This window comes from Physeter macrocephalus, chromosome 20 (genome assembly GCF_002837175.3).
Source record: "Physeter macrocephalus isolate SW-GA chromosome 20, ASM283717v5, whole genome shotgun sequence".
Classification (NCBI taxonomy): Eukaryota; Metazoa; Chordata; class Mammalia; order Artiodactyla; family Physeteridae; genus Physeter; species Physeter macrocephalus.
This window is the reverse complement of record NC_041233.1, coordinates 2982378-3007266: the sequence shown is the minus strand read 5'-3', so window position 1 is coordinate 3007266 and position 24889 is coordinate 2982378. Positions and strand designations below refer to the sequence as shown.

At 49.2% G+C, this 24889-nt stretch overlaps 1 protein-coding gene across 1 annotated transcript in view; it reads right to left on the bottom strand.

The window, feature by feature from the left end:
* DISC1 (DISC1 scaffold protein) overlaps positions 1-24889 on the bottom strand; it is a 365311-nt gene that overhangs the window by 292301 nt on the left and 48121 nt on the right. Inside the window, exons 2-3 of the mRNA XM_024117085.2 lie at positions 17255-18237; positions 8708-8777 (exon numbers count right to left, since the gene is read on the bottom strand). Coding sequence (XP_023972853.1) covers positions 8708-8777; positions 17255-18237 — 1053 coding nt within the window. The remainder of the gene's footprint in view (positions 1-8707; positions 8778-17254; positions 18238-24889) is intronic.

Below are 24889 nucleotides of genomic sequence, written 5' to 3'. Positions count from 1 at the left end.
TAAATAGATTTATAATAACATAATTCAGAATTTTATAAATTATAAATGTTATACATTTGTCTTTTAAATCATGTAGAAAATAAAAAGTGGAGTTATAAACCCAAAATACAATAATACTAGTTTTTATATTTGCCCATGTATTTGCCATTATTGAATTCTTTATTTCTTCATATGGCTTTAAGTTACTGTCTAGTGTCCTTTTACTGCAACCTGCAGGATTCGCAATTAGCATTTCTTGCAGGGCAGGTCTAGTGGTAAAGAACCCCTTTAGCTTTTGTTATCTGGGAATGTCTTAATATCTCCCTAATTTTTTTAAAGAACAGTTTTGCTAGATATAGAATTCCTGATTAACAATTTTTTTTCTTTCCACATGTTAAATATATCTTCCCACTGCCTTCTGGTTTCCATGGTTTCTGATGAGAAAATTGCTGTGAGTCTTATGGAGGATCACTTGTATGTGATGAGTTGCTTCTCTCTTGCTGCTTTCAAGATTCTGTCTTTGGCTTTTGACAATTTGATTATAATGTGTTCCCATGTGGGTCTCTTTGAGTTTATCTTACTTGTAGTTCATTTAGTTCTTGAATTTTTAGATTCATATCTTTCATCAAATTTAGGAAGTGTGCAGCCATTATCTTTTCAAATATTCTTCAGCTCTTTTCTCTCTTCTTCTTCTGGGACTCCCATAGGTATATGTTGCTCTGCTTGATGATGTCCCAGAGGTCTCTTGGGCCTTCAATTTTTTTCATTCTTTCTTCTTTCCACTCCTCAGACTGAAAAATTTCAATTGTTGTATCTTCAAGTTTGCTGATTCATTCTTCTGCCTGGTCAACTCTTCTGCTGAACCTATCTAGTGAATATTCATTTTATTATACTCTTCCGCTCCAGAATTTATTTCATTCCTTGTCGTAATATCTATCTCTTTATTGATATCCTCATTTTGTTTGTACATCATTTTTCTGATTTCCTTTAGTTCTATGTCCATGTTTCCTTTAGCTCTTTGGACATCATTACGATAACTGCTTTAAATTTTTAGCTAATAAATCCAATGCCTGGGCTTCCTCAGGAATGGTTTCTGTCCATTTATTTTATCTCTTTCAATGGGCCAGGTATTCCTATTTCTTTGTATGCCTTTTGATACTTTGTTGAAAGTTAGACATTTAAATATTTGGTAACATATTAAATAATGTGGTAACTCTATTAATTAGCTTCTCCTCCTTCCCCATGGTTTTCTGGGTTTGCGGGGCTTTTTTATGGTTGAAAGCTGTAGTGGTTGATCTGTTTAGGTACTTTTTCAAATTATTTTTGCCTCTTCCAACTTCCAGCAGCAGCTAGCATTCCTTGGCTTGTGGTCACATCACCTCCTCATCTTCTGTTTGTCTAATCTCCCTCTGCCTCACTCTCATTAGGACACGTTATGGCATTTAAGGGCCACCCAAATAATCCAGGATAATCTCCTCATCTCAAGATCCTTAACTTAATCATATCTGCAAAAACCCTTTTCCAAATAAGGTAAGATCTACAAATTCCAGGGACTAAGATGTGGCTGTCTTTTAGAGGGGTCCATGTTTCAGCCTACCACATGAACCAACAGATAAGTGAAACAAGTGGTTGGAGAGAATAAGTCAAACAACAGAGAGAAAAATGAGGGTCCTAACACCCTTGATCCCCTGACCCCAGTCATCCCATCCTCTTTTCTTCTGGCACTAGTTTAAACTGGGTCTCTTCCTCTTGAAAGCAGAGGTCTTCATGCAAAAAAACAAAACAAAACAAAACAAAACAAAAAAACCAATTCTAATGTTAACTGAACTTTTACATATTTATATACATATCGTTTATCCCAACTAAGCTAACATTCCTTGAGGGGAGGTCATCTCTTACACACGTGCTGGTTCACCACAGCCTGGAAAACCTGGCAAATATTCAGTAAATAGTTGTTCATGTGAAAGAGTGATGTACATGATGTACTGGCTTAAGAGCCAGGCTCTGCTCTTAACTTGCTGTGGCGTTTTGGACAAAACAAGATGCCAGTAACAGCCAGGCTCCTTTGTGCGCAGGGAAAGGAATAGTCACAACCCACTTACTCAAGTCACAGAATTTCCCCTTTTTTTAAACTTGTCTATCAAATGTCTACATATGACCACAGAGTGGTCAAACCAAAGTATTAAAACGTTTGTAGAAATACCTGTATGTGTTCAGTATTTAACTCTGCCCTAAGTCCATTAGGCCTCTCATTACGGGCTTAAGTGTGTGCTCCCAAAATTTATATTTTGAAATCCTAACCTCCAAGACCTCAGAATGTGGCTGTATTTAGAGACAGGGTCTTACATAAAATGAAGTCATTAGGGTGGGCCTTAATCTAATATGACTGGTACTGGTGTCCTTATAAGAGAAAGAGATTAGGACAGAGACACATACAAAGGGAAGACCATGTGAGGACACAGGCAGAAGACGGCCATCTACACACCAAGGAGAGAGGCCTCAGAAGGAACCAACCCTGCCCATACCTTGATCTTGGACTTCCAGCCTCTAGAGCTGTGAGAAGTAAATGTCTGTTGTTTAAGCCGCCCAGTCTTGTGGTGCTTTGTTATGGCAGCCCAAGTAACTAGCACATTCCTCCTGCTAAAGGAAAGTCAACCATTTGTACTGAAAACAGAGTTTGGACCTGAAATGATTGTAGTGGGAAGATTCAGTCCCGTTTAGGCTTTTGCCCCAATCACAGACACACCCCTTCCAGGTGTGTTGGCTACTTCACAGTTGGCAGACAGAAGGAAAATGCTCCTTGAAAACAGCTGAAGTTTCAATTTCACTTGAAAAAGTGAAATTGTTGACATTTCTACAGTCCTGAATGCCCTTACAGGAGCGGTGATCACTGTACTCCAGTGAGCTGGCCCCAGATAATCTAAGTCACTGCCTTGTCCTGTATGGCCACCTGGAGAGCAGCTGAGTTCCTTGGACCCAGATGGAGAATTCCCGCAGGTGAGCCTGCTGTCCTGGGATCCCAGCCAGCCTGTCAGCCACGCTAGGAGAGAGGCAGGAACACAGAAAACCTGTGGGAGCAGCTTCAGCACAGGAGGAACTTCCTGCCTGCCCTGCTGCTGCATCAACCAGGCTCTCCGGCTTGAGAGACTTGTGTCACCTGAGGAGCCTCAGGCACATACACAGAGAGAGAGGAAGATGTGTCCACGATCAGCACAACCACCTACTAACACCAGTTTAAAAAGTGCTGCAGTTCAGCCCGCAAGAAAGTGCGTCCAAGTTCCAACTAATTAGACAGAGGAGGTGGAAAAAGAGATTTTTTTTTTTTGTCTTGGTGTTTTGTACTCAGCAGCACGTCTAACCTTGGAGCTGTCAGGTTTCATCATGAATAATGACCGTGCCCACACCCCACGTGATCCTCGCAGGGCAGACCAACTTCCTCACAACTGGGGAAGCAAAGCAGAGGCCACCTAGAGACCTGTGATGTGGTCATGAAGAGGGACATCCGCTCCCCTGTGCTTCTACCCCCAGAGCACCAGGGGGTCTAACATCCCACACTTAACACCAACACAGAAAGAGCTGGGTGTGCACCCAGCGGGAACACGGCGAAGAAACGGCATCACGCTAAAATCATGCTTTAATCTGCTACAAATGAAAGCGACAGATAGCATATGTAGATAAACCCTCTGGGTCTGTGCACAAAGCTCCAATCCCAAGGAGGTGTTACATGACTGACTGCACCCTTAGCACGCGTGAAAAATGCCAGCACGCAAACCTGCACACACAAACAGTGATGCTAAAAGCCACCATTGGCTGAGATCTCTGCCCTTAGCTCACAGAATCAGAAATTCTCCTATAAAGAGGAAAAGACCCTAAGACAATGTAACCAAGGGACGTAAATGGCATATTGTACATATTCTCATTCTGCAGCGTTTGTTTTTACGTTTCGCCTGTCTCCCAATTTTTAAATTTTTACCTAAAATAGGAGGCAGACACACAAGCTTTCATTCTGGTGAGAATGATGCTAAAGATCAACACTGAATTAATACAAGTGCTCATCTCCTAATAACCTAATGGTTTTAGAAAAAATCATGGACCGTGTTCCTGGTGCATCCCCAGCGTGGAGCCCGCATCCGTCCCTTCCCTAGGGGTCATATAAATAAGAGTTTCCAGAATCCAAAATCTTCCTAGCTAGGTTTTATCCCCACAGCTCCTACAAAGCTGTTTTCCACGTGGGGATGCGAGATGCTTTCGACCCAGCAAGGCCGGAGGCAAAGCAGAAAGACGGCCGGAGCACACGCTGGTCTTCTCTGAGCAGCTCCCATGGCCTCGCCTGACAAAGAGGGTGGTGACACCTCCTCCCGGGACTGGCCAAGATCTCAGTTGATGGTGACTTGGATGGTTCTTGTGCTGGCATTTTTCACAAGTGATAAGGGTGCAATCAGTTGAGTAACACCTCCTGGAGATCTGAGCTTCTGTTTGTGTGTTTAATGGAAGCCTCATCATCCCAGGACCAGGGGAGACACTGCAAGCAGCCCTCAGAGCAACGGAGGGTGAGCCCTGTGGATAACGTGCCAGAAGGATGATGTTTCCAGACCCTGGGAGGTGGGGAGAGGAGGGAACGGCGTGGGCAGGAGGCTGTGGACAGATGCTGCACCCACATTCACATCGGGGTTCAGGGCAGCTCGTTTCAAGTCAGAACACAAAACAGTACAGGCTGCTGAGAGTCACATTTCTGTTCTGGGGACCCCAGCATGGTCCCCAGCTCCAGCTGATTCTGCTGTCCTGCGGGGATAAAAATGACCAGATTCTACTCAAGCTTGTTTTCTGCTTCCCAGGCTCGCATGAAATGCGGTGAAAAGGAATCCGTGGGTTTTTGCCGTGCTCAGTCACGTCTGAGTTCTGAGACGAGAAGGCATTAAACTTCAGGAAGCCGCGGGAGGACATTCAGAGTGGGGTCCCCGTGAAAGAAAGGGGTGTTGGCTTGGATAATCTGCACACTCACCAAAGAGCCACTGTGGACAGAGAAATCTTGCTAAAGAAAGAATTCAGAAAAAAAAAAAGAAAATGATGGCAGCTTAGACAAGAACCAGCCACTTTCTAGCACAGTTTCATGCTTGGCCTCTGCTGCGATCATTTTTCTCTCAATGCTCACGTTTTTATTGTGCTAGAATTTTGCCACAATGACTATTGATTGAGACAAGGAGAGAGAAAGGAAGTCAGTGCTGGCCATTCTTCGCTCCGAGAAGGAAAGTCTAGACAAGCAGGAAGGCCAGCTCAGCGACGCGGCGCAACGATACGAGTCACTGAAGTGCTGCGCTCACCTACGCACGACCTCGCCTCGTGCGCTTGGGAAGCGGACATGGTCACTGGGGGACACGGGAGGCCAGGGGGGCGTGAGAGGCCACAGATCCACGCAGGAACAACTAGGACAGTAACCATGTTGAAATTCGTGGTCCATTACAGACTTAGAGAATGAACTTATGGTTACCAGCGGGGAAGGGTGGAGGGAAGGGATAGTGAGGGAGTTTGGGACAGACATGTACACGCTGCTGTATTTATTCAATAAAATGGATGACCAACAAGGTAAAATGGATGACCAACAAGGACCTACTGTACAGCACAGGGAACTCTGCTCAACGGTATGTGGCAGCCTGGATGGGAGGGCCGTTTGGGGGAGACTAGATACATGTTTGTGCGTGGCTGAGTCACTTTGCTGTGCACCTGAGACTATCACAACATTGTGAATCGGCTATACTCCAAGATAAAATTAAAAGTTTAAAAAAAAAGATTTAAAAAATTTTTTCAAAGGTGAAAGGGAGGGAGGGAGGGAGGGAGGGAGGGAGGGAGGGAAAGAAAAAGAAAATCGTGGTCCACGCTCTCCTTTTCTCCCTCCCAACACATCACAGACCCTGGTCGCTCCTCCCCCATCTCTGGACGGCAGTGTCTCCCACTGTGGGACTCTGAGGTCTCATCCTTGCCCCCCAGTGGACATGGGATAAGCAGTAATGCGCTGAAACCGATGAGCATTTTGAGCCTCTAGGAGAAAGACCCTAAGCACATACCAAATGGCAACATTCTTTTCCTCCCAAGCCCTCCCAGCTTTATGCAAGAATATAAGGAAATATTAATCTTCCTTCCCTAGTGAGGGAGAGATGTAATTAGAGGCCTGAGAAGGCTTCCCCACAAGGCATCAGCGGGTAACTCTGCCAGCCCTTTAATGAGACGAAACATGGAACTTTCTATTCTGGGCTTATGGCTCCTTGCTCTGGAACACAAAGTCATTTTTATGAGTGAATCTAGAAAGAAAGAGAGAAAAGCAAAAAAACCCAAGGGGATAAGGTCACCCTCTAGATGCTCCCGGCTAACCTCGTGGACACCGGCAGACGCCGTCCCCAGAGACAGAGCACAGCTGCACAGCCGCTCCTAACAGAAAAAGAAGGGAGCCCACACGAAGACTAAATGCTGAGTGGCAAGAAATTCTCAGCAACTCTGAAACTGTTTATTAGTAACCCTGCATAGAGGAGAAAGGAAATTGTATTCAAATCCTATCTCAACAAATCTCATGACGACAAGCTCTCCATCTCAACACTGTCCAAACTTCCCTAATGCCATAGCAATCAGTTTACGAGAATTTATTGATCACCTACTATGTGCTAGTCCATGTCCATGCACTGGGCCCTGCAGCGATCCGTTTCAGACAATAGCCAGTTTCAAATCTCCTTTCAAGGCAAGCAGACTTTGGGATGGTGGCTTACAGCAGTGGTGGCTCTTCCAGCTCTTGGCCCTTCTGTAAAATGCCCTTCCAGGGTATCCTACTCACCCCTTAGGGCCTAGATACATTGCCACCTCCACCAGGAGGGACGGGGCCCATGGACTGAACCCCACCTGCCGGACTCAGCTGGCCACTGTACCACAGGCCTGATTCTCCGTGGAGGAAAGTCCTACACCAGCGTTTGCCCAAAGGTCAACATGCACACCAACCACCTGGAAGGCTGGGGAAAGCACACAATGCTGGGCCTACCCCAAAACTTTTCCTTTGGTACACAGTGACGTACAAACAAGGAAAAAAGATAGGCAGAAACACTGGATAAAGGTGCCTTTATTCTTTTAGCTTCCCTGTGAGGTGTGCCCCGTTCAACCTCGTCCCCTGAGGTGTTTCAGAGACATTTGGAGAAAAGACTAAAGAAGTGAGGCCTTCGTTTAATGAAGCCCGTCAAGAGAACCACGTCAGAATGTCCGCGTTTTTCTTGATCAGAAAAAGAGGGCGTGGTTTTCCACCTGTGTCAGAAGCTTTGCGTGTTACAGAGAGAGCCCTGTTGTTAAAGGAACCAAGACTCAGCCCGTGGAAGAGAAAATTAAACGCGTGCCACAGCTGGGAGCCTCAAAACCTAGGTGTAATTGTCTTCCGGAGACAGAAGCCCCCAGGGGCACCCTGGTCCAGGAGCAGCTCATCTGCTCTTGGTCTACAGCTGGGCGTGGGAACGGGCTACTTCCCCAAGCCTCGGACCTGCTTCCCCTTCCACACCCCTCATCCCCCACCCGGCCTCATTCTGAAATCGAAACGGCCCGTCAAAGAGAAGTGGCAGGGTTCACAGAGCTCCGCCTCCATCCCCAAATTCCTCTCGTTCCTCCTTCCCCATCACTCTCTAAGCCCCACCCCAGGGGTGTATGAGGACTCCAGACAGCATCAGCTCTGGATGTCTCCTAGAATAGGACTGGCACCCTCCTCGTGGAAGTCGCTCACCCCACTCCTGTAGCGCCCCACTTCCTAATGGTCTGTGACGAATATCCCCTAGGAAACCAGAATATGGGCCCATGAGGTTGAGGGCCAAAGCCTCAAGGTTACCCAGCTTCCTGGGGATCCTTAGATCTACATTATTTCTAGACCAAACGTCGGTGTGCTAAGCTGGGTTATCACCAGCAGTCTACCTCAAGTTCCTGAGTGGCTGGGGCAAGCTGGAAGTCCTTTTAGGCCCTCTCTTTTCCCCTGACCCAGCAGAAATGGGTGTGAGATATTGCAGTCGGCACCTGCGTCCTTAGGATCCTCCCCAAGCCAACCATCCCTGCGACCTTCCCTCGCAGATGGTCCACCCCGTGTCCACTCGGCTGCCATGACTGCCCTCGTCTGCTATGACCCAACTCCTATTTGGGGGCCTCATTCTGTTTTTTTCGGGCTTCTGACCAACTCTTCCGTCTTCATGTTATGACTTCTCCTTTCCAGCTTGGCTACTTCAGGCCATCTACATGGGAATTTGGATACATTCGTGCCCGCGGGCACAGCCTGGCACCATCTCTTGAGCTCATCCCATCTCCTACACCTGGTCCCCGAGAGCATGAAGTCAGAAAGCTCCATGAAGGCTCATACTCACAGCACACAGTAGTTGTTCAACAAACATTTTCTGATGCGTGAATAACGTTTAGATATAGCACACCTCAGGCAGATAGATGATGAGTTAATATAACTTATATTGTGCCAGTACTCACAGTGTTTCTGGACAATCAATAAAGTTATACTTATGACCCAAAGGATTATTGCTCATCAAGTGCTTTGAAATCCACAAAATAACAGTGCTGTAAAATAGTCAACTGTTACTGAGTGGAGGTGATCAAAGGAACAGATTACGTGATTCAGTTGGGGTGTGGAGCATAGGGGTAAGTAAGGAGGGAAAGAGAAATTGGACATTATGGAAAAAAGGAAGAAAAAATCAATAAGCAAAGTAAAACTCACCCTTATCATAATCATCTTCCTCAACCGCTTTTTCTTGAAGTTTCTGAAGCTTTAATCTTAAGGATTTTACCTATGTTGGTTTGAAGGGGAAAAAATGAAAACCAAATTACAATTGCATTCACGCAAACTTATTTTGCTAAAGCTGAGAACACTTAGAAACTATTTCGAAGCTGAACCACTTTATTCTCCTTTAAAAAAAAGAACCACAAATGTACATTTTTTTGATGCCAGATGCATTTGTTTCTCCAAAAAAAAAAGTTACACAGAGAAAAAGTGTAATTTGAGCATAAAATCCACAAAAAGAGTTAGAATGTTATTTTAAACAAAAACATCACGCTGTACCCTTACCTGTGTGAAAAATGCATAATAAAAAGGAATACAAATTTCCTGACCTGACCAAGTGGTTCCTGTTCAAAAAAACCACATTAAAATTATGGAAGTAAACACACCAACGTTAGAAGAGAAACCGAGAGAAGAAAAGCATGAACTTCAACTCGACAGGCTTTCCTGAGAGCTAGGCAAGAATGAAAAGAAGGACTTTACCAAAGACGTCCTAGGGTTCACACACCTTCCATTACGGAAAAGGGCACTGTCTCACTTAACATGCATGCGGACTCAACCATCCCATCACTTGTCTGAGAATTACCAACGTGTTCATTTGTAATTATTGCTCTTCTCAACAGGAGGCCCCAGGATTTTCTGCAGGGAGATTCTTAGCCTACGGATGAGCGGATTTAAGCTTGCTTCCTGAAAACCTGCTTCCTGAAAACCTGCTTCCTCCCATCCTTTGCCAGCTCACACCTACCTCTGCTTCCACACCTGGCTCAGGTGTCACCCCCGCCAGTCCATGTTAAAAGTCCTTCCTCTCTCTGGCCATCATCAAACTGTACTTGTACTTATTCACAAGATCCGAGCCATTTAACAAATGCGTCAGGCACTGTTTGAGGGGTTGCAGATAAGAGCACAAAATTCTTAGCCCTCTAGCCTTACAATTTCGTGTAGGAAGGCAAAAAATAAACATAATAAGTAAGTTTTATGGAGCCTTAGAAATGGATTAGGGTTATGAAAGAAGGAAAAAGTAGAACCACGTCAGGGGGGTCAGGAATGCTGGCTGACGATGAGGTTGAGATTTTCAGTAAAATCTCATTGAGAAGGTGACATCTGAGCAAAGATGTATACGTGGTTAGGGAGTGACCCGTGAGGCTCTCCGGGAGAAACACGTTCCAAGAGAGAGAAGAGCTGGCCCAAAGGGTCCGGGCAGCAGTGCTCTGGGCTCAGCAAAGTAGAGCAGGAGGCCACCGGACCTGGACAGGCTTGGTTAAAGGGGAAATTGTAGGAGATGAGGTCAGAGGGGTAATGAGGAATGTGGGACGAAGAAACATGAAGTTTAAACATTTAGTAGTCTGATTTCAGGGCTTCCCGGGTGGCGCAGTGGTTAAGAATCTGCCTGCCAATGCAGGGGACACGGGTTCGAGCCCTGGTCCAGGAAGATCCCACATGCCGCGGAGCAACGAAGCCCGTGCACCACAACTCCTGAGCCTGCGCTCTAGAGCCCGCGAGCCACAGCTACTGAGCCCGCGAGCCACAACTACTGAAGCCCACGCACCTGGAGCCCGCGCTCCACAACAAGAGAAGCCACCGCCATGAGAAGCCCGCGCACCGCAACCAAGAGTAGCCCCGGCTCGCCGCAACTAGAGAAAGCCAGCGTGCAGCAACGAAGACCCAACGCAGCCTAAATAAATACATAAATAGATAAATAAATAGAAGTTCTGATTTCACTCTGAGGGGTATAGGAGCTGCCGGGGGGCTCTGAGCGAAAGAGTTCATGATCGGCTATATGTTTGAACGGTTTCCTCCTGACTGCCAAGGGCAAGGGCAGAAGTCGGGTGGCCAGGGAGGAGGCCCTGGATATAACCCAGGAAGGAGGTGGCGGTAGCCTGGATTCTAGCGGGAGCGGTGAAGTGATGAGAAGTGATCCAACTGTGGATATGCTCAGAAGACAGCTGGCGGGGGACAGACCCAACAGGATTCGCTAAGAGCTCCCATGTGCGGGGTGAGAAAGCGCAGGGTGATGCCTGGTTTTTGGTCTGAGCCACTGAAGGATGGAGTTACAAGAAGTTGTCTTAGTACTTATCACACCAGGTGACAACTATTGTTGTGTTGTGTTGTGTTGTGGGTTTTTTTAACATTTATTTATTTACTTGGCTGAGCCGGGTCTTGGTTGTGGCACGCGGGATCTTCGCGGCCGCGTGTGGGCTCTTTAGTTGCAGCAAACGGGACCTTTTAGTTGTGTCTGTGCACTCCATCCAAACTTGAGCATCTGGAGGGCAAAAACTACTTTGCATCCATGTAGAAAATGGCAGCGGTCAGCCTTATCTGGTTCTCCGCTGATCTGGGCTCCTGGAAGGATTACGCTTCCTCCCCTCCCAGTTCTGCTTAACGGGGTGTGAATGGAAGGGACACAGGTGGCTCGTGCACTGCAGCACTGAACTGCTCCTGTGGATCCCTCAGCCTTCTCGTCTCAGGGACTGAGGGGCCTGTGCGCTCAGGAGTGGAGCAGAGCCCCCAGCCACCCTGTGGAACATGACGCGTGGGCAAGAAACACAGCTGTGTTACGTGAAGCCTCTCCTGTTGCAATGCTGCCTGTTACTAACCTATTCCAACTCATACAGCCTCCAGAGCCAGGCACAAAGTGTTGTACGATTAGTCGTAGGCAAACGCTTTCCGAAGGAATGAAAGAATGAGTAAATAAATATGTTTATCCTTGAGTTGGTCCATGTGACAGGTACCGATTTTGCCAGTAACTTAGTCTCATGTATAGGGATGGAGGACAGGTTCAATTGCCATGTAAAGTTACAGCATCACCACCACCACATCCAAATGATGAGGTTATTCAACCCTAGAGCTGACGCAGATGAAATACAGGAAAGAAGGCCAAAGAAAAATTTACAACCAGTGCCCACCTCACCTTACCCCCTCACCCAGCTATCCCTGTAGGACCCTGAATTGATGCCCTGGGATGCGTGTGAATGTCCATCTCGGCTGGAAGCACTGCCACCGAGGCACATGTCTTATCCAGCGACACAGCCCAGGTGAGGCAGGCACTTTCTCTCCGTTTCTTCCAGCTCCACAACCTCAGGTGGGACCCAGCACGCAGGGCCCTTCCCACTTCCCTCCTCTGCACCCCAGTTAGCATTTCCTTTCATGGCGATTTTCTCAGCCCCACCCAACTGCTGGCAATGTCCCTGGGTGGCTATTCCTAAACAGTGTAAAATGCAGTCGACTCTCATGCGTGGTCATTATGTCCTATAGAATCGCTGGGAATGCTCAGTTAGCAAATACTGAACCACAGCCTCCACGGGAACTACTGAGTTAGGTCACAGTATTTTGCCAACTGATCAACACATAACCTTGTTTTATGTGTGGTTCGGTTTAAAGATGCCGGATTTGATATTTATTTCCGCCTCATTAACATTGAGCTCACGGCCAACAGCTCAATGACCCAGACCTGAACGAGGCTCATCTAACACACACATTTTCGCCACTAGACACATCGCAGGCTCCTTGCGCTCAGGAGCACCAGACAGCACAGCCAGCCCTGTGCTCGGGGGCCAGCTTAAACAGTGACATCACCAACAAAGAGAAAACAAAAAATGTGAAAAGCATGGCACTAAAAAGAAAAATTTAAAAAAAAACAACAATCACTTTGCTGCTCACACGACACTGTAAATCAACTAGACTCTAATAAAAACAAATAATTTTTTTAAAAAAACTTAATACCAAATTTGAAAAAAAAGGCCACCAGAGAAAAGGGAACCCTCCTGCACTGCTGGTGGGAATGTAAACTGATACAGCCACTATGGAGAACAGTATAGAGTTTCCTTAAAAAACTAAAAATAGAACTACCATACGACCCAGCAATCCCACTACTGGGCATATACCCTGAGAAAACCATAATTCAAAACGAGATTCGCAAAAAAAAAAAAAAAAAAAAAAAAAAAAAAGAAAAGAAAAAAAAGAACCCTTTCTTTGGGGCTTCCCTGGTGGCGCAGTGGTTGGGAGTCCGCCTGCCGATGCAGGGGACATGGGTTCGGGCTTCCCTGGTGGCGCAGTGGTTGAGAGTCCGCCTGCCGATGCAGGGGACGCGGGTTCGTGCCCCGGTCCGGGAAGATCCCACGTGCCGCGGAGCGGCTGGGCCCGTGAGCCATGGCCGCTGGGCCTACGTGTCCAGAGCCTGTGCCCCGCAACGGAAGAGGCCACAATAGCGAGAGGCCCGCGTACCGCAAAAAAAAAAAAAAAAAAAAAAAGGAAAGAAATTGAGTTATTTGTAGTGAAGTGGATGGGTGTAGAGTCTGTCAGACAGAGTAAAGTAAGTCAGAAAGAGAAGAAACAAATATGGTATGCTAACGCATATATACAGAATCTAAAAAAGCGGTACTGATGAACCTAGTGTCAGGACAGGAATACAGACGCAGACATAGAGAATGGACTTGAGGACACGGGGAGGGGGAAGGGTAAGCTGGGACGAAGTAAGAGAGTAACATTGACATATATACACTACCAAATGTAAAACAGATAGCTAGTGGGAAGCAGCCGCATAGCACAGGGAGATCAGCTTGGTGCCTTGTGACCACCTAGAGGGGTGGGATAGGGAGGGTGGGAGGGAGGGAGACGCAAGAGGGAGGGGATATAGGGATATATGTGTATATATAGCTGATTCACTTTGTTGTACAGCAGAAACTAACACACCACTGTAATGCAACTGAACTCCAATAAAGATGTGAGAAAAAAAAAAAAAAGTCCACCAAAAGGACACTAGTTTACAGTCTGAGCTGAAACAAGACCTCAACTAGAAACTGCACGTCGGGTGGCTCAAATTTTTAGCCATTCTGTGCATGTCCACAAACGACCAGCAAAGCGCTGTGAGCACTGACTTTGGTCTTCAATAAATCTGAGCAAGTAAGTGAATTCTCAAATACAGAATCCGCGAATACGGAGGATGGACTGTTATTTAAAAGGAGCTAAAACTCAAATTCCTGAGATTTGCATTTTTACTTAAGGAGAGGGGAAAGGGGGTGAAGGAAGTAGAATATAATAACTGAAAGGTGCCGGAACACTAGAATACCAATCTCTCCAGGGATCTTTTGGAAGAGCCCAACCCTCTCCCCAGTCCTGTAGCCCAAATGAGCAATCTGGGGTCTCTGCACAAACACGATGGAGAAAGCAAGGTCTCGCTCATCACACCCAGCTCCATGGTCAGGAACCTCCTCCTCCACCTGAAGCAAAACCTGCCTTCCTGTTAATCCTACACCCTGGCCCAGTCCCTTCTGTCACTCTCACCGCCCTGAATAAAGGTCAGCCCTCTTCCACACATCAGACATTCAAATCGCTGCAAAGAGCATCATGTTTCTGGCTCCCCAGGTGCTGGATTACCATAAACAAAGATACTTGAACAACAGATAAACTGTGTCCAGCGCCTACCCTTCGAGACAAGATACGAGTTTAATTTGAACTGTGGGGAGACGACTGAATTTTTTGCTGACTCAAATTCTCCTAATCTGAGCTACTTCTCTAATGATAATAATGAGCAATATTCTGGTTTCTTGCTAGGTACCAGAACCGGTCTGAAGCCCTGCGCATGGACGGGCACTTTAATCCTCACGACGATCTAATGAGGTAGGGGCTGTGGTTACCTCCACCTTCTACAAGAGCGTCTTGAGGCACAGAACAGGGAAGCAAATGACCTCAGGTCACACAGCAAGGAAAGGAAAGCGCCGGGCTACCACCCAGGCAGTCCCGCCAGTCTGCCAGGAGTGCAAGCCCACGGGGGACCCAGCAGTAACCAAGATGCCACAAAATAACTCTCCAGTGGGTTATGACCAATTATTCATTTTTAAAAGCTGCATGTGGGCAAATCAAGGAGAAAAGAAGGGCTATATCTAGGGTGGGTTTTATTTCTTTTTAAAACTAAAAAATCATGAAATCCAAAAGGTGAGTCAAGGTGATTCTCCCCAGCCACAGACTCTGGAATTCGAGCTCCCGGGCCCCCCAGTGTCCCGGTGGTGCAGAAACTGGCATGGTGAACCCGTGGCACAGCTGGGCCCCCAGAGAGCACATCTACTCAGGGTTTCACAGACTCCAATTTACCAAAACTCCTAGGTTCACAGGAGGACACGATCTACATCTGGGTAAGAAGAGTTAAAAGGAAGGGAAAAACTACCGGTGCCACCAAAACCCAGGGGGCCAGATCTTGTGAACTGATTGCAGCCGACCCACTGCCAAGCAAGTTTCTGTTTGTTTAGTTATTTGGGAGGTAGGGAAGCTAGTCTTTATAACCGCATTCTACTTTTGCTTGACTTGGGTCAAAACTTGGATTTTTGAAATGGAGAAATGCAGATATGTTGCTGAGATTTTTTTTTTTAAAGCTCTCAGAAATAAAGTGTTGGAAATTGGCATTTAGCGTCTGAAAAGCACAGTGGTGCAAACCTCCACTGAGTGTCTGGATCCTTGTATGTGCAACTCTCAGCATCTCTCCTTATGCCTCAGACAGTCAATCCAAGAAATCTGTCAGTTATGTACCTGTGCCCCATCTTAGCAAGATAAATTATTTCACTAAAACTAGAAGTTAATCAAGCACCAGGCAGTATGCAAGGCACCAGGCATCCAAAAATGTCTAAGCAAAGTGACCTGTAGCTAAGGAGCTCCTGGTCAAGTGAGGAACTTGGACCCCAAACAAAGGATTATTAACGTGACGAGTGCTGTAATGGGGCACGTGCAAAGGGCTGTGGGAACGGAAGAGAATGGAGGGGCATTTGGTCTCGGGCGGTAAGAGAGGTCTTACATGGAAGTGGCTTTGAAGCCACACCAAATGGGATAAGGAGAGCTGGGCAGGTGGCACAGTGCAGGAAGGTCATTCCGGGCAGAGGCCAGAGGCACAGGAGCAGGAAGCAGCCCCCGATGGCTGAGCCGGCAGGAGTAAGGCATCTGGATAGCCGGGCAGCTGGAGCAGGTCGGGAAAGGTCTCGATTATCAGGATGAGGAATGTGGAGACCGTCCCAGAGAAGCAACAAACCACCCAAGGCTTTAAGCCAAGGAATGATGCCATCCCAGCAGTTCCCGAAGATAACGCTGCTGGCCACGCAGAGGATGAACTGGGGAAGAGAGACACTGGAGGAAGGTACCTACATCAGGAACCTGTTGCAGGACCCAAGTGAAAGATAACAAGGATTTGAACCAGGCAGGGGCCGTGGCCGTGACCGCGGGAGCGGGTCAGCTGCAGGACAGACGGAGCTTGGAGACAGAGCAGAGGTGGGGAGCAAGGTGGAGGGAGGTGTCGAAGAGGCTGCAGCTCCTCTCAGGAGCCGGATGGATCGTATTAACTCAAATCGACAATTACAGATCAACAGCGAGGCCCGTTAGAGCGGGCTTGGTGGGGAAGACAGGGGCATCACGTCTGGCTCAAAGATTCCACGCATCACCTGGGAACAGAGACCCGCACGCTGACCCGGCTGCACTATCTCCCTGGGTGACAAATCGATGGCTGGACTGGGACAGGACAAACAGGGACGGGGCCAGGAACATCAGGCCACAGGTAAGGGATCGAGGGTAAATGAGATCAGTTGCTGGGAATGAACCTGAGCCTCACATTTTCAGGTACTCCTTCCAAATCCTGATGAGATGGGCTCTACTTCCCTGCTTACGTGTACATATGCCACACACGCGCGCGCGCACACGTACACGTGCCCACACAATATGCACACACATACACATGCACACACATACTCAAGCACACACCCCGGAAGGAAAACAGTCTTTCAACAGGACGAGCCAACGGGTCACCACAAAGCATCTCTGCCCGGGTTTCTCTGGGAACTCTTCGGCGTAGAACACCCCTGCCTACTCCCAGGTGTACCCACCCCTCAGATAACTGGGTGGACAGCAACATCATGATGCTAGGACTGACATCTATACAGCCTGTCCCAATTTCCAAAGCACTGACATTCCCACTTGAACCACAGAACAATCCCGTGTGGTGTTATCGGCTCTAAATAAGGAAACTGAGGGGCTGAGAGGTTTAGCGGCCAGAAACACAAAGTCTCCCAACTCTACATCAGGGGTTCCCACGGCTACAGTACAACATGAGTGCTGTAAATGCAGAAGCAGCTCTGGATCGCCGCCAGTTCAGAGCAACACTGTGTTTGTATCCCTCAACCCTGTCCACACACCAGCCAGCTCCATCTCCCCTGCTCCCTGGCCCCGACCCCCTGCTTCATAGCAAAGCTCAGCTGAGCTAACCCTGCATCGCCCAGGCCAGAAACTGCAGAGCACCTGAAGCCCGCCAGGAAACAAACCTGAGCATCTAAGGGACATAGGAAATGAGAACAGATTCGAGTTCAAGCTGAAAGAGAAGACACAGCAGCGAGGCAACATCTTTTTGCAGCCAGCCGCCAAAGGAGCCGCCAGCCCAGAAGTGCCGTTTCCTGCCCTCTGCCCAGAACTAATCTGAGCCGTGACCATCACCAGCCCACAGGCTGGGGAGACACCCACCTCCAGCCGCCGCTGCTGGCCCTGCAGGCAGTGCAACAGTGCCAGCTCGCATTTGCTAAGCAGAGGATCCCAGTGGTGAGCGCTCCCCGAGCTGCTGCCCTCAAACCACGAGGGATCCGGGGCGCGGGAGGAGGTGGCATCCGTGTCCAGCAAGGGAAGCGTCTCACACTCCAGCCTGGGGCCGCCCCCCGAGGTCTGGGCAGCGTCTGCCAGGCCCTGAGGGGCCTTGAGAGTGAAGGGGGAGGAGAGGACCCGAGGGTGCTCGCGGGGTCCGTCCAAGCTGGCGGCCTTGGCCTCCGTCTCCTCGGGGCTCCGACGCGGGGCCTCGGCCTCTCTGGATGGCGGGCAGCCCTCTGCTTCTCCCCGTTCCCCAGCAGAACCCAGGGAGAGGCGAATGAAAGTAAAGCTGGAGGTGAAGACATCCTGAGAGCCGGCAGGGGTGGAGGGGGCCTTGGGGCCACTTCCGAGGCCGCAGCTGGTGCCCTTCACCTCCTCCGGGGACAGACGGCCTTTGGTCCAGGCTGCTTCCCGGCGAGGGCTTGGGGCCTCATGAGTGTCCATGGATGGCAGCTCCCCCGGACACCCGGCGTCCCCGGGGCCACAGGGTCTGGGGAGCCTCTTGGGCAGGGTGGTGCCAGCCCTGAGCTGCGTCCCACAGAGCCCTGGGCTTCCTCTCACGGCCACCAGAGCCAGGCCTCGGTGGCCCACGGAGGTCAGAGCCGAGGCTGCTGTGCTCCTGGGATCGGGGCTCCCAACCGAGGGACCTCGCCACTGGCCTCCAGGGTCAAGGCCACACGGCCCGGCCCTGGACTCAGCGCGGTGGGACTTCTCACCGCGCGCCCCTCCCTGGGCCCAGAACAGGGCGCCCACTGGCGGGGAGAGGAACCCGATCCGGGGCCCAGCTGCGCTTCTCATGTAGCCCGGCCTCCGTGCCAGCCGCCTCCTCCGCAAAGACGCTGCCGGTGGTGAGCGATCTTCGCTGCCTGGGAAGAAAGAGAAAACAGCACCGTAAACACGCACATCTCCCCGGCTCAGCTGGAACTGCGTTTGGGGAACATCCCCGGGTTCAGAGGTCACCCCTCGGGGCATCGGTCAGAGATGCTGGCTCGGCGGCCCCCAGGCCAACCTGATACGAAAACTCGGATTATCCTCGGGAAGCGTCCGCCTAGGATGTGTAGACACCGCACAGCATCCGAGCGCCTCTGTTGGCGCAGAACAGCTGGCACTGCTGTCAGTTACGCCAACACGTCAGCGAGCACGTTGGAGGCACAACGTCGGCAGCTCCTGCTGAGCCTCCGGCACTCCTGCCCGGTGGTCTTTTAGGAGCATCACCACTTTCATCCTGGACTGGTCTGGAAGGCAATCGATCTGAAGCCGACTGCCTGCGCGCTCCCCCAAATGAGATCCAGTCGCCGAATCTGGCTACTCTTAACACGTACGTGTGGTTTCGTTATCTGAGCTACCCATGTCCCTGGCACACCTGCGGACCGTGGAAAGCTGGCAGACACAATCTGTGCCCATCTATTCATCTCGCAGGGAACTACAGGAGGCCCTGCTTGCTGTGTTCTCCAAACCAGGGGCCGTGTTCCCTTCCCAGCTATGCGAGAGGGATAGAGACAATGAAAATCGCTGATACCTCTCAGAGGCATGATGCTACAGCAGTTGGAGAGCGTAGGCTCTGGCACCTCGTTGCCTGGTTCAAACCTGGTTGTGCCACTGCTGGTTCTGTGACCTTCCACAAGTTACTTAGCCTCTCTGCGCCTCAGTTTGCTTATCAGTAAAACGGAAATATCCGCAGTACCTCTCTCCTAGGGTGGTTGTGAGCATGAAACTAAATGAGTTCCTACAGGCAGGCAGCTCAGAACAGTGCCTGGCATTCATAATAAGTGTGATTAAAGTGTTAGTTACTATTTTAACATTTTAAAGCACCCCGTGACTCATGATGTGTCTTCATCCACATTAATTTCCTTTGCTCCCTACCAAGGTCATGTGAATCAACCAGACCAGGAATTATAACTTTCCTTTTATCATTAAGGAAACTGAGGCTCAGAGAAATTAAACAGCTGCAAGCGGCGGAGTGACCAGGGCCAAAGTCTCCTGACTCAGCCCACGCAGTGCTCTCACTTTGGGGCCCTGCCGCACCTCAGATGAGACTGGATGGGAAGGGTAAAAGCGGGAGAAGACAGCACGAAGCACGGCTGTATATATACACAGCCTGTGGCAAGAAGCAGAGTACAGCTGCCCGCGGGTCCACGCATCTCTCCCCACCTCCCATAACACAGATGCTCCCAGCATCCTTGTCATGGTAAACAGACAGCACTGGGCATCTAGGGTACCACTGTGTTATGATCATGCCCTGCATTTAAGTTGCTTGATAAATGGCGAATGAATGAATGGATGCATGGATAGATGGAGGGAAGGCAGAATAGATGGATGGCTGGATGCACGGCTGGATGCATGGACGGACGGACAGACCGGGGCCCATCCGAGCCCCAAACACACGCTCTTTCTGTACCCTTTGCCTCAAAGTATATCACTTAGGATGACAACCTGAAATGACAAGAAGTCAGAAGAAAGAATTTTCTTTTTTCTTCACTTATTTTTCTTTTCTTCCATGCAAAGCTGGAATCAGTAGAAAAGGACATATGGAAAGTGTATAGAAAATGTACAGAGAGATCATTAATAGGCCAAATTGGACCACTCACTAGGATGGCTACTGCTAAACACACACACACGCGCGCGCACACGCGCGCGCACGCACACACGCACGCACACAGAAAATAACAAGTGTTGATAAGGATGTGGAAAAATTGAAACCAGTGTGCGCTATAGGTGGAAATATTCAATGGTATAGCTGAAAAGAGTAAGAAAATTCCTCAAAAAATTAAAAATAGAATTACTACACGGTCCGGCAATTCCACTTCTTGGTATATACCCAAAAGAACTGAAATCACGTCTCAAAGAGATATTTGTACACCCGTGTTCATTAGTGGCATTATTCACTAGAGACAAATATGGAAGCAACCCAAGTATCCCTCAATGAATGGATGGAGAAAACATGGTCTATCCATACTGGGAAATTACTCAGCCTTATAAAGGAAGGAAATGCTGACACCGGCTACAACATGGTGAACCTTGAGGACGTTATGCTAAGAGAAATAAGCCAGTCACTAAAGAACACAAACTGTATGAGTCCACTTATCTGAGGCCCCTAGAGGAGTCAAATGCATAGAGACAGAAAGTAGAAAGACGGTCGCCAGGGGCCAGAGGCAGGCAGTGTGCTGGAGGGGCAGCGGGGAGTTAGTGTTCAGCGGGGACAGAGCTTCAGTTCAGGGATATGAGAAGGTGCTGTGGATGGACGGTGGTGACAGCCGCACAACACTGTGAATGTGCTTAATGCCACTGAGCTGTGCACTTACAAATGGCTAAGAGGGTAATTCTATTTTATATGTATTTTACCACAATTTAAAAAAAATTAAATAGACCAAATGGCATAACCATGCTCTCTGGTCCCAAGGAGACCCGTCCTTTCCCTCAGGGCTCTCACACCTGCACCAATGGGGCAGTCAGCACAGAGCTGCAGGGGCTCAGGACAGGGTGAAGGGAGGTCTAGAAGGACTAACTCTCCTCTGCCTGTAGAACCGGCAAAACAGTTTTTCAAGAACAAGGAGTCCAAAAGGAAGTAGAGAGAACACTGAATTCTGGCTTCAGTTACCAAAGGAAAACAATCCAGCAATTTCATATCTTGAGAACGAAGTCCTGTGACATCTATATTGTCTTTTGGCTTAAAGAGACTTTTAACTAATTTTTTTTATACAAGTCCAATCACCCAAATAACCCTTCTGAAGTTAAAAAGCAATGCTAAGTGGAAAATAATTTGCTTGAAATTTCATTTCTTTTCAAATGCCTCTGGGCCCTTGGGCCTGAGTAGCCCTTCATAAAGCCGCTCAACTAAGGGTCCGAAGTCGCCCCAGGCCAGGTCCAGCTGCCGTGCCAAGCAGTTCCCGGAGGGGAGCCCATGTTCCTGGGGGTGGGAGCAGTTTCTGGTAAGATGCTGTCAGGACACAGTGAGAGTCAGCGGTCTGGAATGGGGGTGGCCCAGCCTCTGAACCCACCTGGGCGCCAGACATGCCCCACTCCAGGTGTGAGCCTTCCAGAAGGTGGCCTCAGAAACAAAGACTGTCACACACTATCCATCCTCAGCCTCCAGAGAGGGCGGAGGAGCTGACAGAGTCGGGTCCGGAGGGCACCTCTGGAATGAGCTAGAACGATTACAAGAAACCCAGATGGGGCGCACAGCTGGTCTGAAATCTCTATGGAAAACCCCAGTTCCCCATAACCAAAGTCCCCCTTTCCACTTTTTTTTTATTTTTATTTTTTGAGGAAGTTTATGATGTCCCTCTAGCCGGAAACCAATTATTACTTATATATCCTGCCTGCAATCTGACCTGAAATCCAAGCCCTGCCTTCACACCCGGCATTTGAGAAAGGGTTATGATGCATTCAGAGCTTGAGAGGAAGATTCCTTCCTGACCACTTGCTGCAGTCAGCTCTGGGAACGGAGGTTCGAGGGTACAGGAAGTCAAGAAGTCAATCACGGCAAGACGAGGGAAGGCTCAGAAACCAGCCGTGCCCTTTGTTCTTTGTAAAACCCAGAGATGGCTCCATTCTGCCCATCTGGCCCCAGAAAGGCTAGGGTGGAGACAAAGCTTCAGGCAGCCTTCTCCATCCTGTGCAGCCCGCGCTCCATAACAGGTTCTAGGGAGGGGAGCGCAGGTGTCTTACCTCCTCCCCATCGTGCAGATCTGCGGGTCCCTGTTTATGTGGGATTCCCACTCCACGCCCATCCAGCCCAGTGAGCTCTGAGATTGAAGGGAAGTGAAAGACAGGGGCTTCGACCAAACCCAGATGTCAAAGGGCTTCCATATACAGTCTGGGTAAGGTACCTAGGAGCGCCTACTTACATAACTTATGGGAAAAATTGGAGAAAGCCGATGTTACCAGCCAGGTCAGCAAGCATCCTGTCTGCCCTGCCTCTAATGCTCTCCCTTCATCCCCCCAAATCCCCCCCATCCTCCAGCCCCTTCCCCGACAACTACTTCGTCCAGATCACCCAGCTCCCAGGCCTTCACCACGAGGCCACGCCACTCCTCTCCCCAATTTATTAACACCCAGCACTGTCGGTTGTCTTCTTTGCTGTATATAAACTCTCCCCAACTTATGCTACTTATAAGCTTCCTGAAGTCCTCACAATTCCCCCGAAAATTCTAGTATACAGAGAAGGCATCAATATACGTCGGTCAGAGCATACTCATTTTTGAATAGGAAATCTCAAATACGCAATTTAAAAAAAAAAAATGACACTCATGAATTTACTCAGAAGATCTTAAAACCAAGCCCCGAAGCTAAAATCTACACAAAATGCTCATGTGGGCTTGGGCAAGTCCCTCAGTGACTCGAAGGCCCCGTGGGGAAAGCACATCTGCCTTGGGAAGGGTAAACGTAGGGACCCAGAGGCCGCTGCCGAGAACGCATAAAATAGTTAGAGAAAAGCAAACACACAAACGCTTTACAAAATGTGACCTGCGGATAAATGCACAGTGGAAACATGAATGAATTTATTGTTTGCATGGAAGGAATTTTAATCCTGTTTGTCATGGTCGGGGCATACACTTTTGTAAAACGTTCAGATGAACCAAAGGTTCTGAGTCATAAAGAAACCACACATCCCTGTAGATTAACTTGTTTTCCAAGAACCAGAACCCAATCAGATACACTAAGCACAAACACCTGACTGAGCGACTGAGCAACTGAGCACAAGTTCATCTCTCTCGGATAGTTCAGAGAGCACCTGGAGATTCGGAAGTGCCTTCAGGTCACTGTAAGAAGCATCTGGTGAGCAAGACAAGTGCAGGTGCGAAATAAACCAAGCTTCACCACGTTTCCCTTTTAACCGTGCGATCCACGTCAACAAAACCGGTCCTCGTTGAACACGGGATGCTGGTGGGGGTGCAGACGAGGGCAGGACACCGCCCCGGCCCCCAGACGGCCCATGATCCAGCAGGGGATGTAAGTCGTGCACAAAACCTGTCGCGGATGGAATGGCTGCTCAACCACAGAGGAAGGAGAATTCAATCTGAAGTTAAATGAGTGGCTCATCTAGTTGGCTCAGTCGATTAAGCTGACATTTCTCTGACCTTCAGCAAAGCAGAGGACTCCCTGAGCCCCAGAGTGTTCCCCAAAGTACACGCCACCCCAAAACTCACCTCCTGGGGTTGAAGGGAAGGATGGGGTGAACGCGGACCATGCCAGCGGGGCTCAGGATGACTCTGACAACCAGCTTGGGCCCGAGAGCCCCCCGTCAGCCGGACCAGAACTTTCTTGCTTGTGAGACCTCCTTCCTTCCATCCCGGGGTCCTCGGCAGGCTCTCCTGCCCCCTCCCTTATCCTTCAGCGGCATCTCCCTCAACCTCTCCCAGGTCTCTGGGACTTCCCTGGCGGTCCAGTGGCTGAGACTCTGCGCTTTCACCACAGGGGGGCACGGGTTCGATCCCAGGTCAGGGAGTTAAGATCCCACATGCCACGGGGAAGCATGGCCAAAAACAATTAAATAATTAATTAGAGAAAAACGAAAAACCTCTCCCACGTCTCGCCCCCTCTCGGCCCCTGCCTCTCAAGAGGACCCAAGCCCTGTCCTAGAGGAAGCACGCTGAGTGATCGCAGGGGTCCTGCCCTCCTGGGGCTGGCCATCCTGGGGGCGGGGCAGGGGGCAGGTGACAATCATGCAACCACACGGATGAACACGGATGGGGAGGGTGACGGACAGATCGGTGGTGGCCAGTCACAGGGGACAGGGCCCCTGGCTTTGTCAAGCGGGGTCTTGGAGTGGCATTTGGCTGAGACCCGACAGGTGAGCGGGAGGTATAGGGAGGTCCCGGGGGAGGCTGCTGGGAACAGTCTGAGAGAGGAAGGAACGGGGCTGGAGGGACAGGTGGGGGACACTGGTGACAGGCAGGGGACAGAATGGAGCCAGACACTGCAGTGCCTGTGGGCTGCATCAGGACTGGGTTTTTGCCCCAAGAGCAATGGGAGGCCTTTGAAGAGAGACAGGATCCCATGTGCATATTTTAAGAGATCCCTCTGTGGAGAACAGACCAGACGGGAGCAAGAAAGGACACAAGGAAAGCAGTCAGGAGGCACCAAACCGGGGCGAAAACAAGCCTGCGGCACACAAAGAGGAGAGGTGCCCTTCTGACACCTGTGTTCTTCTCTGCGCCACACACCACATCCATCCCAGGTCTCTTACGTGACAACAAGCAAGGAGCCCACTGCGTTCTGAGTGTTACAGGCACACCGCCTACCCTCCAGAACCCTCCCCCGACAAATATTTAGATACAGAAATACTTCAGCGCCAAAAGAGTGATAATATCAATCTTTCTACAAAGAACCCCTTCCAGAAGCATCCTAACCAGTTACCCAGATGCCTACCTTTTTGAAAATATCCCTTAGGTCTGCAATGTCTTTCTTTTTCCTTGTCATCTTCCACTATTACGCTCATATCCATATAAAATATCCCCGTACCCAACACAAGCCAGCCCCATCCTCAAGAACCTAAGCCTCAGTCGGGGCTAAAAC